Consider the following 18,563-nt stretch of genomic DNA (forward strand, 5'->3'; position numbering starts at 1 on the left):
GTGACATCCCCTCGGCTTCTATTCAGTTGACCTCAACTGAAAAGCTTCCTTGTAAACATCCAAAAGCTATGGATGATCGGATAACATGTCTTCGTCCATCCACTTGGCATCTAATGCCGTATAATTCTTGAATTTTACAAGATACTTGTAAAACTCCTTGCCCTGAGGGCCTTTGCGTACAATATGGTACACAATTTGCTCTGGCTGAAGGACCTCCTCCAACTCATCCACTTCTGGTGGATCCTCTGATACTGACTCTGTAGGCTCTGGCCCCTGGAGTTTCTTTAGAAGACTCACATGGAATGCATTGTGAATCCTCCAATGCTCTGGAATGATAACCTGTATGCAACCTCATTTATTCTTTCTGTAACCCTGAAAGGGCCATAGTATCTGGGAGATAACTTTGCATACACTTTCTGTTTGCCTTTAAACTTGCGAAGCCTAGCTTTTTCAAACTTCAAAAGTACCCAATCCCCTTCCTTGAGATCTAACTGTCTCCTATGCTTATCTGCAGCTCTTTTATGTTTCTCTTGAGACCTTTCGATTGCTGTCCGGACTTGGCTGTAAGCTGTCTGGAGGTCTCTCACAAACTGATCAACTGTAAATATTTCATCCTTGGTCCTCAGGATAGGTGGCAAAATCACCTTCCCATAAATGACCTCAAAGGGAGGTTTCCCTGTAGAGCTGTGTACTGTATTATTGTAAGCAAACTCTACCAATGGTGGTACTTTTCCCAGTCTGAACCTTGGTCACCCATGTAGCATTTCAGCATATCCAATGCTGTAGAATTTGCTACTTCACTTTGACCATCTCTCTGGGGATGGAAAGAAGAAGAAAAATTCAGATTCGTCCCCATGTTATCAAATAAAGCTCTCCAGAATAGACTGGTCATTCTGAGATCTCGATCACTAACAATGGACTTAGGCATACCATGATGCTTAAAGATCTGTACCATGAAAAGCTTAGCCATATGATCTGCCTTTATGGTTTTGCGAACCGGAATGAAATGAGCTTGCTTGCTGAATCTATCAATGATAGTCCAAATCCCATCATTCCCTCACTTTGATCTTGGCAAATCAAAAATGAAGTCCATTGTAATACTTTCCCATGGTGCTTGAGGCACGGGAAGAGGCATAAGTAGGCCGGGTGCCTTCCGTCTATCATACTTCACTTTCTGACACGTAAGGCATTCAGTAACAAACTGATGGATATCTTTCCGCATCCCTGGCCAAAAGAAATACCTCTCTAGTGCTAGAGTTGTTGCTGTAATTTCTCTATGTCCAGCATAGGGAGGTGCATGGCATTCCTCCAAAATCTTTTTCCTCATCTCCTGGGTGATGCACAGGCAATCATCTTTCATTAGATACCCATCTTTCAGGGAATAGTGACTGGTGGATTGCCCCTCTTGCATTTGCTGTAAAATCTCACCAAAATCTGCATCACTAGCATATTGCTCCCTCATGCCTTCTAGGTCCTGATGATAAGCAATAGTCACATTATTGACTTGGGGTCTTCGGGACAAGGCATCTGCCACTCTGTTCCAGATTCCTGGGGTATGGACAATCTGAAAATGATACATTGACAGCATGTTTGCCCATTTTATATGCTTCTCGGAAAGCTTGGTCTGAGTCAAAAAGTATCTCAGACTTTGGTGATCTGTTTTAACAGTAAAATCTGCACCCAAAAGATAGTGCTTCCATGTATGGATGGCATGAATTACAGCCAATAACTCTTTCTCATAGATTCCCAGAGATCTTTCAGCATCACGCAATCTTCGGCTCTCGTAGGCTACTACATGTCCATTCTGATGTAATGCAGCCCCAACACACTCTCCACAAGCATCGCAATCAACATCAAAAGGTTGATAAAGATCCAGGACTACAAGAATAGGCTCTGTAGTCAACTTCTCCTTGAGTGTATTGAATGCTTTCTTCTGTGATATTCCCCATGTGAAAGCTGCATTTTTCTTAGTAAGGTCATGTAATGGAGCTGCGATATCAGCAAAATGCCTGATAAACCTTCTGTAGTAAGAACACAAGCCTAGGAAACTTCGAATTTCATGCACAGTTTTCAGCTCTGGCCATTCCTGAATGGCATGGATCTTTGCTGGATCCATCTGTATCCCATTCTTGGATATTATATGCCTTAGATAATGGATCTCTTCCAAGAAGAATTCACTTTTCTTGCTATTGGCAAAAAGTTGATGATTTCGAAGTTCTTAAAATACCAAAGAAAGATGTTCCCTGTGCTCTTCTTTTGTCTTTGAAAAGACTAGGATATCATCAAAGAAAGTACCCGTGAAATGCATGTACTTTCGAAAGATGTGATCCATCATTCTATTGAAGGTAGCTGGGGCATTGGTCAATCCAAAAGGCATCACCAGGTATTCATACAACCCAAAAGTAGTGCACAACGCTGTCTTGTGCACATCCTGAGGCTGTATCCTCACTTGGTGATAGCCACTCTTTAAGTCTACCCTGCTGAAAACTGAAGCTCCATTTAATAGATCCAACACATCATCAATGCGCCGAATAGGGAATCTATTCTTGATGGTCATTTTATTCAGTGCGCGGTAATCGACGCACATACGGAATGAGCCATCTTTCTTCTGTACTAGCAGTACAGGGGAACAAAAAGGAGAAGAATTGGGCTGAATCAACCCCTTGGACAACAAGTCATGCACCTGAGTCATAATCTCTTCTCGCTGAGTTGCACTAACTCTGTATGGGGGCCTATTGGGTGGCTCGCTACCAGGCATTAACTCTATTTGATGATCTTCTGGTCTCTCTGGGGGTAACTCCCCTGGCAAAGCATCGGAAAAGCAATCTTTAAAGTTTACAAGAAACTGAAACTTATCTTTGTTTGCATCATTCATTTCAGCATGCATATCATTCTCTTTTTCTTTTACAAAAATCATGTACGCGAAAATCGCAGACTTTATTGCTTTACCACATGTAACATCAGATACAATGGGGATAGTCTCCCCTTTATTCCTGGCAACTAAACGCTGGTTTTTTCCCCTATGCACAAACTCCAGCACTCTTTCAGGAAGAGTCAACTTCACTGCCTTGCAATGAAACCAAGGCAGTCCCAAGACTACATCATGATGTTTCAGTGGAGAAATGAAGAAGTCTTCCTGATCCACATAACTCTGTACATGAAGACGGAGCTTCCCTAGCAAGGGAGTGAATGGCACAGGATTCCCACAGAACATCTGATCGGCATTCAAAGCCATGCCCAACTCCTCCGTCTTTATTCCCAACCTCAGGGCTAGGTCCTATGATATAAAATTATCAATAGCCCCTGAATCAAAAAAAATTAGCTCTTGCTGGTCTCTGACTTTGCCCCATGATAGCAACAATTCTCGTTCTTCTGGGTTTGAAACATGTCCCAGCATGTCAGGAATCTCCTGCCATTGGCTTTTGCAGTCCCCGTGGCTTCTCTGCCTCTTTTCCCTTCAAAGTTGAAGGCTTTTTTGGGCACTGGGCAACCACATGCCCCTCTTTGCCACACTTGAAGCATTTCCCATCTCTACGGAATTCAGCTATCTATTCAAGGGTGAATGGAGATTTGCCTTTATAAGTCTTTGAAAACTGAGTACCCCTCGGCTTCTGAGGCTGAAACCCTTTCTTTTCAACCTTGGGGTACTCTTTCTTTTCTGATTTTGAAAAATCAGTTTTCTTTCTTTCAGCACGTCCTGCATGCAAGGATAGTACTGTAGATGGATCTTGTAACGGCACAAGACTAGCTACTGAAGCTGAATGCATAAGGTCTTGAATGTTCTTTGCCCCCAATGCATTCACTACTGCCTGGATTCTTGGACTGAGACCTGCTCTGTACTTTCTCATTTGGGTTCCTTTGAAGATCTTTTTGAAAGGTGCAACCTGCAAATAAGCATCCCAAAACTTTTGGTTGTACACATCCACTGTATCTCCTGCATCCATATGCAAACTGTCCCAATCTTCATCATATGCTGCATTAGGCATAGCTTCTGCTTGAAACAAATGCTGAGCCCTTGGATCCTTTCTGAGATTTTTCATCTCTTGTATACGAGTGTGTACCATCTGCTCAAATTCTTGCTGAGTTTGTTGCACACTTCTCTGTCTTGGATGTACATCCCTATCTTGTGAATCCCACTGAATAGGTGATTGAGCCATTTTCTTACAACTCGTCTGAGATCTACAAGTTTCTCACACACACACACTGTGTATGCAACTGATGCACGCTGCCTTTGCTTTTCAAAGAGAAAATTTACCTCAACAAGAGGTGTCTTGCATTCACAATCTATGCCACTACTGGGCTGTCAACTCAAGGCATATACCCACAAAGTTGCCAAGGCATCAATAACTATATTGCCCCTTTTCTGGCTATTGCAAAAAGCATTCAGAATGCATCTGACTCATCTTTTCCTGAGCACAAAGGCATGCATATTCTTTTTCTGCAAATCTCTGATTTTACTGTGTTTCTGCTGCTTTTCTGACAGTAAATACTCTCTCAGATAGGTGAAGACTGCTGGCAGAAACAGTCTCTACAGTCTCTGCAACTGTCTCTCTTTTTTTTTTTGACAGTAACCAGATGGAGTAACTGGCTGGTTACTCTAACCAGACTGACTGGTTCTGGTCTGGTTAGTCTGCAACTGGACTAACTAGACTGGTCACAGTCTGGTTTTGCTGGCTTTTGCATAAAGCGGATGTATCCTCAAAATTTCCAGCACCTGCTTCAAATGCTTAATGTGCTTCTGTCTATCTTTGTTGTAAACGAGGATATCATCAAAGCAAACTAGCACACATCTGAAAAGAAGTGGCTGCAATATCTTGTTCATTAGCCCCTGGAAGATGGCCGGTGCATTAGTCAATCCAAAAGGCATCACCTTGAATTCATACAAGCCCCGTTCTGTGCAAAAGGCCGTCTTGTGCTCATCTCCTCCTTTCACCCTGATTTGATGGTAACCAGACCTCAAATCTATCTTCGCGAAAAATTGAGCACCCTTGAGTTCATCCAACAGGTCATCTATATTCGAGATTGGATTCTTGATAGTGCATGTAATCAATGCACATGCGGTACGATCCATCTTTCTTCTTCACCAGAAGCACTGGGGAGGCAAAAGGATAAGTGCTTTGAGAGATGAAGTTCTTCTCAAGTAATTCCCACACCCGTACTGCCACTACTACCAGGCTGTAGAACAATGGCATGATCCACATCGCTATTGGGAAGCAATTGGAATGGCATATCACAATCCTCAACACAGGGAATGCTACCCCCCTGAGATACTAACACATTCAGTGCATAGAAGACATGCTCCTACCTAAGCTCTCTCACCAACTGCCTTGCTGAAATGACCTGCAATTTAGGAGTGGCAATGCCATGCAATGCTACAGTTCTACCCTTGAGGACAAAGCTGAGTGATGAGGCATTTAAGTTCATGCTAGAGTGAGCTGAACGTCTGAATAGAAGAGTAGAAAGTACAAAAAAGAGTTGGGTTTTGTCTAAGTGACAAAATCCTTATCCTATCCACTTAGCGATTGGATTGTGCTTAAGGGAAAAAACCTCAATGAGGGAAAAGTGCCCCTAACCTACTTATTACATTACATTGGCCACTGCCTAGAATATATCAATAATTCTAAGTTTAGGGCACTGCGAAATGCCTCAAACTTCCCACGTGAAAGTGCTTTGGTGAAGATGTCTGCAACATTGTCATGCGTTGACACATAGATCATATTTATCTCCCCTACATGCAACTTCTCTCTGACATAATGATAATGAATCTCAATGTGCTTCATGCGAGCATGGAACACAAGATTCTGAATCATCATGAGTGGCATCCAAGGTCTCAGAAGCATCCATTTAAATCTTCATCATCCGATATGTCACTGTTACGCCACTGTTACGCATTTTGCAAACTTCTCTATGCTCAGGAGTTCATTTCTCAACACACTCAAAACATACTTGGCGTAGCTCCTGGCTTAGCATCAAATGACCTATATGGCTTAGCATATGGCATCTTGTTGCTTGTAACAGTGGGAGACCTCAGAAATGGTGCTGCTGCTGATTTCCTACCATGCCAATCAATAACCTTAGGCTTGTTCTCAGCTTCATTTGCATTCCCATATGCGTTGCCCGCTGTCATCTTATACTTGTTGGCATATTTGGGCTCAAACACCTCTGCCAATTGGGTTGCATGATCAATTGTTTGAGGGTTATGTGCCTTCACATCTCCAGGTAGGGAAGGACTCAATCCCTTGATGAAACATAGCAACTTCCCTTTCTCAGAAACGTCCTGTACAAACAAGAAAAGTCTCCAAAAGCGCTGCAGATAATCTTGGACTGTACCAGTCTGTGACAATGCATAGAATTCAGCCAAGTACTGATCCAAGATGAGTGGGGATACGGATGTAGTAACCATTACTTCATTAAAACCCCTCCATGTGGTTGGCCCTTTGAGGTGAATCCCTCATATACCGCCACCAAGTATGTGCATAGTCCTGAATGTGCATGCCACAAAGATTATATGGTCCTCATCCTACTTTGGAAGGAAGCGGAAATAATCTTCCAGCTTTGTAAGCCACTCCTCCAGCTCATTAGGTGTGCGAGTGTCCGCTTTTAACTTATGCACTGTGAGTTTGTCTTTGACATCCTTGGCTGCAAAATTCATGTGCGCGTAACCTCCAAAAGTGCGGGCATCATCACGCTTGAGGTTCACATAATCGGACAAAGACATCTCAAGTTTGAAGGCCTCAGGTAGGGCCTTATATGAGCGCATGGAATCTGCCATCATCTCATCAAAAGTGGCCCGCTGTCCACCACTAACCCCTTGCTGCATAGTAGCTGCTGCCATCTGATGCACTGGCTGCGTCTGGTTGTATGTGCTCACTTGCGGAGCGATAGATGCATGAAACCCTGGTTGGGTCTCTCTGCCAAATGCATCCCTCCAAAATGATGGCATGCCAAAGGGCAGAGAAGAGGACCGACCTCTCTCCCAAGAGTGTGGACTGCCATATAAACCAAAACCAGCTCCAAGCATACTCATTTGTGCGATGAAAGGAGCACTAACCGGATGCATATACCTAGATGAGTCCAGGAACATGCCCAAACTCATCCTCTAAAAACACAATATAGTGCAGTTTCAATCTCATGATAGTCCCTCATAAGGTTGAAAACCATAAACTCCTATGACATCCCCACTGACATCATCAGCGCCCAACAGTGGGTGTAGACCATAGTATAAACATATGCTCTCACACATACAAATCCACACACCCACACACTTGAGCATCCATTTATACAAAGTCTTCGTACTAAGTTTCTATCAGCACTCCAGAGGTGAAGGGCAGACTCAGCCATGACAAAGGCTAGCACTAAAGGAGAAGGCTAATCAGAATGTAGTCCAAAATCTCTTCATTCAAGCTACAACTGCTTGTGAAGACTAAAAGAATTCATTTTAGACTATCCCAGATGAGCATCTAAATCTAGTTGATAGGGCAACGCACCATTTAAGATAGAAAGAATTATCGCAAAACCAACAAGCCGCAACATGGATGCAAACCAACCGGTCGGCCCAAAAGAGTCGGGTCGGCTTGCATGGATGCAGAAAACTATGAGCCAAACAATGGCCTAACATCCTGCAAGAAGGTGCTCTGTGGCACAGAAAATGCATCATCCAAGTCCAAATAATCCCCATGCTGGGGTACACGCAACGGTCCAGAAGACTGATGCTCATAGGCACGGTGGGCATCTGCCATAAAACCCCTGCGTGGAGCAGACAAAACATCCTAATTGTCTGAGTGGTCCCCTTGCTCAGGAAGGGGCTGCTTGCCCTTGCTTACATAGCCTGGCCAATCTGTTGCTCGAGCTGTTGTCCCATCTGAGCAAGAGCCATATCCTGCATAGCCATGGTCGTAGTAAGGTGCTAGCTGAACTCCTGTCCCATCTAGCCAAAAGCACCCTGGAGCATAGAAGCAAGGGTATCCAAAAACTGTCTCTACGCTGCCTGCGCTTCTTAAGATGTAGGAGAGAAAGGCTGAGTTATATGGATCTCTGTACCACCAGTGGGTGGAAGACAATTGCTCATTCTAAGCAACCTCATCACTATCATGCAATGTATCTCAAGGGGCACGTTTGGGTGCCATGGTGGCTGTCCGGCCCAATGCAACCAAGGAAAATGCAATGGACTCAGAGAAATACACAACAAAACGCTGCTATAATGAGTACCAGATGTGTGTAAAACCACTGAAAGTCCGATGGCAAAGCTCGAGAGGACAATCAATGAAGAAGCTTCAAAATGGAGTCGAAATAACTCCAAACAAGGCTTTGAAAGGCCCCTAAAAGAGGCTGAAAATTAGAACTTTTTTTCTCTCTTTTTTTTTAAAGGAGGTCCCTAAGTCACGTAGGACAATTAGGACTGTTGGTTAGTCTAGCTTAACCAAACCATCACTTAACCTAATCCTAGCTATATTGACCTAACCTAATTCCAACTAACTAACTTAACCCAAGTTAACTAAACCTAACCTAGCCAAAACTAACTAGGCCAAGCTAGACCTAGCCAAACCTACTAACCCCGATTGAACTAACCAAGCTTTTGATTGGCACCTAAGCTAAGGTGTTTGTGTTGGAAAGGTCACCTCCCCATCTGTAAGCCCCCATATGAGGAGAGCATGGGGGAGGTGAACCTAGGGTTCGAGTGTCTGTCACATGGGCATCTGCTTGGATGCCATGTGGGCAAGAATCAAAGAGATGGAGGGTACCCGGGTCTGCAGCAGCAAAAGGCGAAGCAGTAGCCAGCACAAGGAACCCGGAATAAAAAGCAAATATGGTTGTCAGTGGGCAGAAGGCATGCCTTATATAGGCTGGACCCCTACCTTGAATGGAGGGCCAAAGGCCCTGGAAGTTTGGGCCATAAAAGCCCCGAGTTGTGAGCCCTTATAGGGCTGGACCAGCCACAGAATGGTCGGCCAGTCTGCTGCAGGCTGGTCGGTATTTTTACCAGCCCTTGGGGCCCTATAAAAGGAGGTCCTTGAGGCCTCGCTTTGCATCACTTGCAGCAGCAGGAACCAGCAGATTGGAGCCGCCAAGGAACCCTCTCTTGGGCCTATATATCAGGAGGTGAAGAAGGTGACAAGGAGCTGCAGACTGAGAGCTGGAAGAGCTGCCCACCTAGGCTGGTGCAAAGACAGCAAGGTGGAAGGGATCTGGACGGAAAGTCTACAGAAGCTCGAGGTGGAGCACGCGGGCTCGAGTCTAGACATAGCCAGCAGATAGGAGAAGGACCTTGTGGTAAGATCAGAGGACCACATAATTGGTGGGACTCTCGATCTGTCTGTCCATAGTTGTGGACGGAAATATATATTTTGGTGGTTTCTCTATCTGGGTGGTTCATTGTCTATTGATGAATCTGCACACCTATTGTATGCACATAAGTAAAGAAGTTTGTGATTCCACACCCACACCACACTGTGTGAGCTCCTGGGCATTACTATAAGTCTTCCGCCGCGTGTACCCTCTGTTGGGTATTTTCTAACAGTTTGCCGGCGACAAATGATGCATGAATAGACGAGAGGCAACGGCGTGGTCAGAACAGTGACAACGGGGTGAGGTGAGACAGAAGGCAGCTGACGGACTGAGGGATGCCGGCTCACAGGCTGAGAGCCAATGAGACGAAAGGCAGTGGAGAGACGGACAGCACCTAACTGACGAGAATCCCTTGAGCGATGGCGGCACCAGTCGCATGGTGTTAGTTCGTGGCAAGCTTCAAAGCAGTGGCAGCAGTGGCTTTCCTATTGCCCGCTAGCTAACGCTCACGCTCGAGCTGCGACTGCTGACACTTGGGTGAGCACATGTAGGCTGTAGGCTATCGGCAAGCTGGAGCTTGTAGCAATACGTTGCCTGGGAAGTTCCCTTCCGGCTGATGCGTCGTGGTTCTGGTGGAAGGCTACTTCAACTAGCTCAACAAGGGTCATACGTCTCAGTTGTGGAGGCAGTTAGGCCATTCCAGTCAGGCCTCGAATCATTTCGACTCAGCCTAAGGAGAATGATATACTCAAGAATTAGTTATATGTCAATGGTTTATACATTGATCATTCGCCAAGTGTTATGCGATTCTATGGCTCCCTGTTTTTTGGAACATGATAATTGGAAAAGGATTTGGAGCTTTTATACGGTTGAAAGAAGAACTTTCAATTAAAGAAGTCGAGGGGAACCACAAAATCCTTTCAAGAGACTGCCAGTTTTATTCCAGAATCATTCCATCAGGAAGATGTTAAGGCAAAAGCCGAGTATGTTATGGCATCCCCACCATATCATCAGTACCCAAAGTGGAGGTATCCCATACAATAAACGGATGGTGCAATTCACTAGTCCTCTCTCTACAAATCCTCACACTCTGAATTTACTGCAGAAATACTCAGTAAAGCTCTCTCTCTCTCTCTCTCTCTCTCTCTCTCTCTCTCCACACTGCTAGGGCCCAGGACAACATGTCGGGCTGGACCCCCCCGAAGGTATTTTATTTCTTGAAGAGAATCTGTTACAAGAGTTCAGCGTAGAGCTATCTGATACATCCCCCAAAAATCTAAAACGTGAATCATTCATTACAAGAGCTTCAAGCTCATTTCAAAATTGGCAACATGCCACTTGTCTAAAAAATTTAGACTAAGTCCTATTACATGCCACTAAGGGCTATTCTGGAGTCTTCAAAGCACTTGGTCACACGAACCGCCTCCTAGATGCTTGTTAGGCTCCCATAGCGCTTAGGAAAAATAACTCTTCCTAGTACCTGCAACAATTAATTAAAGCGCACCACCATGGCACCCATTAATTGTTAGCGCTTTTGCATGCAAATAACACACTGTGGACTAATTCTAGTCACGGTGGGTATCCCCACTGAATACATGTGCACACCTAAACAAATATAAAAATATATATTTATTCTCTGGTTGACCGGAGTCAACACTCTTGATCATAATTAAGGAGCTTTGACCAAGGGTCGAGGCGCCTTAATTATAGCCAAGTCTCTCCAACCGAAGTTGGCACATCTTGGTTAACCGTGGTTAACCCTCTTGGCACATGCCAAGACTCGTTGACCAAAGTCAACACTCTCTGACCGTAGTCAGCTCTGTAGTTCTCTGGTTAACCGCAGTTTATTCAGCAACTAGACAATGCCCAATTTATGGGGCAATCTAGCAGCTCACAGGCCAGCCAAGCCAAACAAGTGGCCAGAAAGACCAGCTGGTCTGGCCGACCAGTTGGCCGACCAGCTGGCAGGCCCACCGACCAGCTGGCCGACCAGCTGGCAGGCCCACCGACCAGCTGGCCGACCAGCTAGGTCTGGCCTATAAAAGGCTTCTGCCCCCACACTTCCTTTGACAGGACAGGACCTGCAGCTGCTCCTCATCTCCGCCATCTTTTGCTGCAGGCCCGCCTCCTCCATCTACCTCTCCTCTTCAGATCTGCCTTCTCTGCTGCCTTCTCTCTGCCTCTCCTTCCTGCCTCCTGGCTGCTCCATCCTCTCCTCCAGATCTGTCCCAACTTCTGCTCCTCTGCTCAGATCTGCTCCTCTACTTCAGCTCTGTCCCTTCTGCTCCATCCTCTCCTCCAGATCTATCCCAACTTCTGCTCCTCTGCTCAAATCTGCTCCTCTACTTCAGCTCTGTCCCTTCTGCTCCAGATCTGTCCCATCCTACTCCAGATCTGTCTCTTCTGCTCCTCTGCTCCAGATCTGTCCCCTCCTGCTCCAGATCTGCTCCTTTTCTTCATCATGTTGCTATTCCAGATAGCCTGAAGGTTCCTTCCTCAGAGCACGCTGGTTTTCAGCCATTTCCTAGGGCAGCTCCAGCCCTCCATCATCTTCGTCATCATCGAGCTACATGGAGGACTGCGCTTCGCTCCCTCTACTGCTATCTTTTCTACAGTTTCTCTACATGGAATCATCTTTTTGATTCACCTCAGCCATGGTCCTTAAGACACGACGACTAGAGGTTCTTGTATTCAGTTTTTCATATTACCGACAGGCACTATGTTTTCTGAGTTCCGTTCTTCAGTTGTATCTAAGTATTGTCTATTTTCTAATCGCTCCATTGCAAACCCTATCGTTTCTCTATATGGTATCAGAGCCATGGTGAGCTAAAGACCCCAGATCTCTGGTGAAATAAAGATCTTGCTTCTTCATGGAGGCCATAGGTACAGGGAGCATCACTCCTATGAACATATCAGTTTCCTCTTCATTCCGCTGCGCACTAAGGGAGAGAACTCCATCTTCTACTCCCATCCCTCCCTCCCTTTCAGAACTCCATCTTCTACTCCCTCTTCTACTCCCATCCCTCCCTCCCTTTCAGAACTCCATCTTCTACTCCCATCCCTACCTCCCTGTTCGGTTTCCGGCTTGACACTCCCCATTCCTTCGAAAGAGGGGGTTAAGATTCTTCACCGCTACCATCGGCATCGACTTCCAGGATCTACAAGTTCTCCCTAGGCGGGACCCTTTCTGTTCAAATGTGTCTAGATGACTGTTGTTTCGAATCTTCTACCTGCATGGAGGCGGGGATAGACTCCTCTCTCCCGAGGTCCAAGATCGGACACACATTGGCTCACTGTTCAGCTCCAACCTCTCTGGATTATCAGTACTGCTACAACAAATTTGTTCTTTACCTTTGCTCTTTCCTCCACCTTTCGGCGGTGAGAGGGGGTGGCTTATTCTCTCAAGCTTCACAGTGTTCTTATTTCTATATGGTATCATACGTGTAACTCCGACACTTGAGGAAGTGAACAATTCCCTTGCAAGGGCACTCCTCTTGTGATCTTCTCTTGGGCATTTCACAGGGATAGCCAACACCACCATTGACATCCCTACACGAAGCTCCTAGCACACAATGTTTGCCCCTCCAAATTGGCAATTGAGAGGGGGTATTCACCAACTAAACAATCCCCAATTTTTGGAGCAATCTAGCAGCTCACAGGCCAGCCATCTCAGCCAAACAAGTGGCCAGAAAGACCAGCCGGTCTGGCCGACCAGCTAGGTCTGGCCTATAAAAGGCTTCTGCCCCCACACTTCCTTTGATAGGACAGGACCTGCAGCTGCTCCTCATCTCCGCCATCTTTTGCTGTAGGCCCGCCTGCTCCATCTACCTCTCCTCTTCAGATCTGCCTTCTCTGCTGCCTTCTCTCTGCCTCTCCTTCCTGCCTCCTGGCTGCTCCATCCTCTCCTCCAGATCTGTCCCAACTTCTGCTCCTCTGCTCAGATCTGCTCCTCTACTTCAGCTCTGTCCCTTCTGCTCCATCCTCTCCTCCAGATCTGTCCCGACTTATGCTCCTCTGCTCAGATATGCTCCTCTACTTCAGCTCTGTCCCTTCTGCTCCAGATCTGTCCCATCCTACTCCAAATCTGTCTCTTCTGCTCCTCTGCTCCAGATCTGTCCCCTCCTGCTCCAGATCTGCTCCTTTTCTTCATCATGTTGCTATTCCAGATAGCCTGAAGGTTCCTTCCTCAGAGCATGCTGGTTTTCAGCCATTTCCTAGGGCAGCTCCAGCCCTTCATCATCTTCGTCATCATCGAGCTACATGGAGGACTGCGCTTCGCTCCCTCTACTGCTAACTTTTCTACAGTTTCTCTACATGGAATCATCTTTTTGATTCACCTCAGCCACGGTCCTTAAGACACGACGACTTGAGGTTCTTGTATTCAGTTTTTCATATTACCGACAGGCACTATGTTTTCTGAGTTCCGTTCTTCAGTTGTATCTGAGTATTGTCTATTTTCTTATCGCTCCACTGCAAACCCTATCGTTTCTCTTTCGTTTCTCTATACAGTTAACCCTCTTGGTAATAAACCAAGTCTCCCTGACCGAAGTTAGGTTTACTTGACTAGAGTCAAGTATCTTTGACCGTAGTCAATCCTTTGACCATTAAAAGAACTCTTTGACCATAATTAACACATATAAAACTCTTTAATTATGATCGAATAAATGGTCAACTGTACTTTGACTTAGGATATTTACATTGTGGTGACAAATGGTGTCTCACACACACATCCACACATGCACACACATGAGCCTGCATTTATACTAAGAGGCTTTCATCCTGAGTTTCTGTCAGCATTATTGAGGCGAACAGCAGGCTTATCATTTAGACACGTCAAGCTCATAGACAAATGGTAGATTCCTTATACAAGAAAGTGGGCCAGCGATTTAAGAATAGCAGCTTAGTATACGGAATTCAATCAAACCATAAAGCGTAGACCCCTAGACTCTGCAAACTAATATTATAATAAAATCACCAGTGTTCCTTTGCAAGAGGTATTTCCATACTGCAAACATGAACAAGCTTAGTGTCTTATATACCTTCATAAGACTGGACTATTTCCAATCTTAAAAGTTCAAATTTTTTATAAACGACTGAAAGAACAAAGGAAAAATTATGAATAAACTCTAGGTCCTTGGGGACATCCTGTGCCAAGATCACAACAACCTTCGATACATAAAATATGATGGCAAATCCCAGACAAAACTATATATATATATATATATACCTTTGTAAGACTAGAATAAGTCCAATCATACAAATTTAGAATTTTTGTTGTTCTAAAGATCAAAAATCTGGAGTATTAGCACCATGACATCATAAAACAACATTGGAGTATTAGCACCATGATATCATAATAGCTTCCCCATGAGGCCTGTAAGCTGGAGCATAGGATCATTAAGTGCCTTGACATATACTTGGAATCATTATGAGGATTTCATGAACAAGGCACACTCTTGGAATTATTACTTGGATTATATAAGAATGTAGATTAAGTTCCATATAAAACTATCACCAAAAGCACTGCACTAAACTACAGGAGGTTATTATGAGTTGATGAAAAGGTTTCAAAGCCTATTAAATAAGATAGACACAGAGGTAGACTCCCCACCTGTCGCAAAGCCAAATTGATGTTCTGCTGCTGATTCTTCCCTGACCATTGAATTGCATCCATGAGAGCATCCCAGACAGTTCGAACCACATCTACGTCTGGCAAACTGCCTTCCTTGCAGCACTGCTTGACAGAATCAATCACTTCAGTCATGTCTGCATTCTCAGTTATCCGATCAGTCAGAGCAGTCTTCATTTCCTTCAGTTTTACATCAAAAACCTTCTTTGTATTGTAATCCACGAGCGAACTTAGACCCTCTTTTCTGCAAGAAAGCATACAGGAAAGCATAAAGTATTTCTCTGAGCAATCTCAGCATCCTTAGGGTCAGGGTTTACAAAAGAAAATTTGAATGTAATAATCTCAGGAAGTTGCACTTAAGTAAAGATCTCCTACATAGCAATCACAAACCTAAAATGCTCTGAAAAACCCTCGATACTGCGCTTCTGCATAGGGAAAAAGTCTAACAGGCGGTCATCGATTTTCGCACGCTTTAGTAGACCCATGAGATCATCAAAGCTATTCTCCACAAGGTACTCCTTGAAACAGTCAGTTATGAATCCAAGAACTGCCCCCTTTGCGACAAGACTGTCCTTTAGCAAAGCAGTAAAGATGGTTTCTGGAGGAAGCCCTGAAAGCTTTTGGGAGAAAGCGAGTGCAGTAAAGATTGCAAGCTTCTTTCGGTCATCTGGTCCATAGATCTCCAAGGACTGAAGCTGCCTTTGCATAACATTTTCAAGACTTTTGATCATAAAGGGGCGGCGTCGAATGATCTTTTGGATGAAGAGAACACGTGGCAAGATCTTCTCTCGAGAGGCGTCACAGTTCAAGATAGAGTAAGGCTGCCGTTCCCCTTCTTCTGGCTTAGTAGTCCCAGGCTGGTTACGGCCACCAGTGAAGACCACCTGTGCACAAATCACAATATAAGCAAGCACATCAAGGCAACAGATGTCCACTGAAGCGAAAAATTCGTCTCACAAAAGCTACTCCATGTTCACCCAAAAAATTTGAAATTTTGCAACAAAGCATACAATTCAAAATCCAAAAGGTCATTTCTTTCCCATCTAAACCTTTTATTTTGTCAAAACACATTAGAAGCAACTTTTTTTCATGACAAGATGAGCTTAAATTGAAAAAGTGTGTGTATGTGTGTGTGTGTGTGTGTGTGTGTCTCTCTCTCTCTCAACAGGAGGTAAGGAAGTCAAATTCCAGTCCATTAATCTGTCCTATGCAGACAGTGGAGGAACCGGAACAAATGGCTGCAACATAGCTGAAAGTGTTCTCCAAATGGACCTATGATGCAGACCCAAGGAGAACGTCCTGCAAGCTTGTGGAAATGAAAGCATACAACCTTGTTGATCCACAACATCACCAAAAAATCTGATGCCCAATTTCATGAGATTGTATGCTTTAATAGGTGCCTGTAGAGCAAGAGGCAATTCAAACACCTTGCTCCAATGGATGCTTTCCAAGCGAAAAGAATTACCATGATGAGAAGAAGCACCTGTCCATTTTGCATATGAGAGAATTCTCTTCCAATCATGAATAAAAGCAGTGGAAACAGGGCAACCAGGAATTTTCCCTTGAAATGTGGACATGACTGCTTCCCAGTGATCTGTAATCCAATGCCCATATGCATGAGACGCCATGTTTCCACACATAGCTGCTAACATAATAGCCCATGGCTGTTTTTGCTTCCCATACGCTCTCAATGCACAATCTAACCTCCTCGAAGGTCTACAGATTTCTTCTTCCACCGCCATGGATTGACAAGCATGCCAACACTCTTTGGAATTTGGATAGGCCTTTATCTTGGTGGCAATCACGACTCATGAAAATCTGGAAAGCCAAATTGCCATTGAAACAGAGGCTTTTCTTTTGGAGATGTATAGTGAGAGCTTTTTCCATTGGGGTGAAATTCGCAGCACGCCGCATTGCTTCCCCTTCCTGTCCCCGTTGCTCTCATCATTGCGAGACAGTTCCTCACCTATTATGGTCTTGCCCACACTCTCGCATACTAATCACTCATGTTTCTCATTTGATGTGGCTTCGGTTTCCCTCTATCAGAATTGGGAAACTCTTCTGGATGTTTGGATGCCTCTCATCTCAGATGTCTCCATTCCTCCTCTTCTTTCACTGGACTCGCTTTTGGGTACTATGGACCATTTGGACACAGAGACTGCATTCTAGGATGGATCAACAGTTTCCTCAGGCATATATTTTCTTCAGAATGTCCCTCAAGCAATCCTTATATGACAGTTTTGCTACAAGGGACTTGGATGCCACTAGCCTTGAAGTGTTCTCTACCTGTTTTTGAGTTCTTCCATTGGGCTCTCTTTTGGAATCTCATGTCAGTGAGTGGGAGACTTCCCATCTTGTAAATTTATGATAATATAAATACACTGGATGTTACCAAAAAAAAGTGTCTCTCTCTCCGCAACAGGGTGACAATACATCAGGAAATACTCATATGTTAACCTCTGAAAGGCATGCATGGTCTCAATTACTGATTCATCTTGATTTGGTTGATCTTTGAAAGGAATTGCAGCCTTTGTCACCTGGATACACTTTTCAACATAATGCCCTTTCTTCTTACCAGGCACATATGGATCGCTGGTATAGCGTAGCCCCGCAACAAAATGATGATTTCACATGCAAAATGTGGGTTAACTATGCCTTTGTGCATTCAGATCATGCACCGTTATGGTTGAGGCTATCATTTCATGATATGCCAGATGATAGACTGCCTCAAAGGCGACCTCTAATTGTGAACAATAGCAATTTGCAGCATGTTACTTTCAAGGCGATGGTTACTAATGCCTATCAATCTTTGTCTTCTCAGAGCCACTTTGATATTGATAATGCATGGGATTCTTTTGTTTCCAAAATGCAAGTTGTAATTAGAGGTTATGGCAAGTCTTACATGAAGACTATGACGGAAACTGTTGCTTAAGGCTAAATTGACTTGCCAAGACCTTACTGAACTCAGTCAATTTCGTCCTTTGTTCTTGCATGAGCAAACAACACTATGCCAAGCTAAACATTGTCTCCAAATCAATGATCACAGAAAACTTGCCAAATGGGAGACCAGAGCAAGACAAAGAGCTTTCATAGATAAAGGTTGTTCTTCCAAACAATTTTTTAAAAGCTTGCATCAAAAGAGATTAAACACAAACATTTGCAGGGTGCTTATGCTTGATGGTTCATGGACTACATCACGGTCACAACTTGCTTCTATTTGTGTACATCATTTCTCGCAACAATTTGGTTATGCAGATCCTCCTTCACAACAGGTTTTGTCTACAAGAAATTTGTTTTTACAGCATGTTTCTCCTATTATCTCCACTACTCAAGCTTTGGAATTGAAGGAACCGTTTACTGAAAGGGAATTGTCATATGCAATCAAATCCTGTGGTAGATGAAAATCTCCAAGATGGGATGGTCTTACAGTTGAGTTTTTTTTAGAATATTGGCCTCTTTTGAAGCATACTTTTGCTGCATATGGTGAATTCTTCTTGGCAAAATCAAAAATTGCCAGACACATGGAAGAGAGGTCTTGTTAAACTCCTTCCAAAAAAGCAAATCTGTGAATCTTTGGCTGATTGGATACCTGTCACGCTTATGCCAGTTATTTACAAATTTACTACCAAAATGATTGTTGATCGGATAA

The 18,563-nt window shown here is 44.2% G+C and overlaps 1 protein-coding gene across 1 annotated transcript in view; it reads right to left on the reverse strand.

Moving 5' to 3' along the window:
* LOC147895738 (uncharacterized) overlaps window positions 1-18,563 on the reverse strand; it is a 32,444-nt gene that overhangs the window by 2,124 nt on the left and 11,757 nt on the right. The window contains exons 5-6 of the mRNA XM_087382492.1: window positions 15,305-15,798; window positions 14,897-15,158 (exon numbers count right to left, since the gene is read on the reverse strand). Coding sequence (XP_087238618.1) covers window positions 14,897-15,158; window positions 15,305-15,798 — 756 coding nt within the window. The remainder of the gene's footprint in view (window positions 1-14,896; window positions 15,159-15,304; window positions 15,799-18,563) is intronic.

This window comes from Dipteris shenzhenensis, chromosome 12, assembly GCF_047967505.1.
Source record: "Dipteris shenzhenensis isolate YYH24624 ecotype China chromosome 12, Dip_SZ_1.0, whole genome shotgun sequence".
In the NCBI taxonomy this organism is placed as follows: Eukaryota; Viridiplantae; Streptophyta; class Polypodiopsida; order Gleicheniales; family Dipteridaceae; genus Dipteris; species Dipteris shenzhenensis.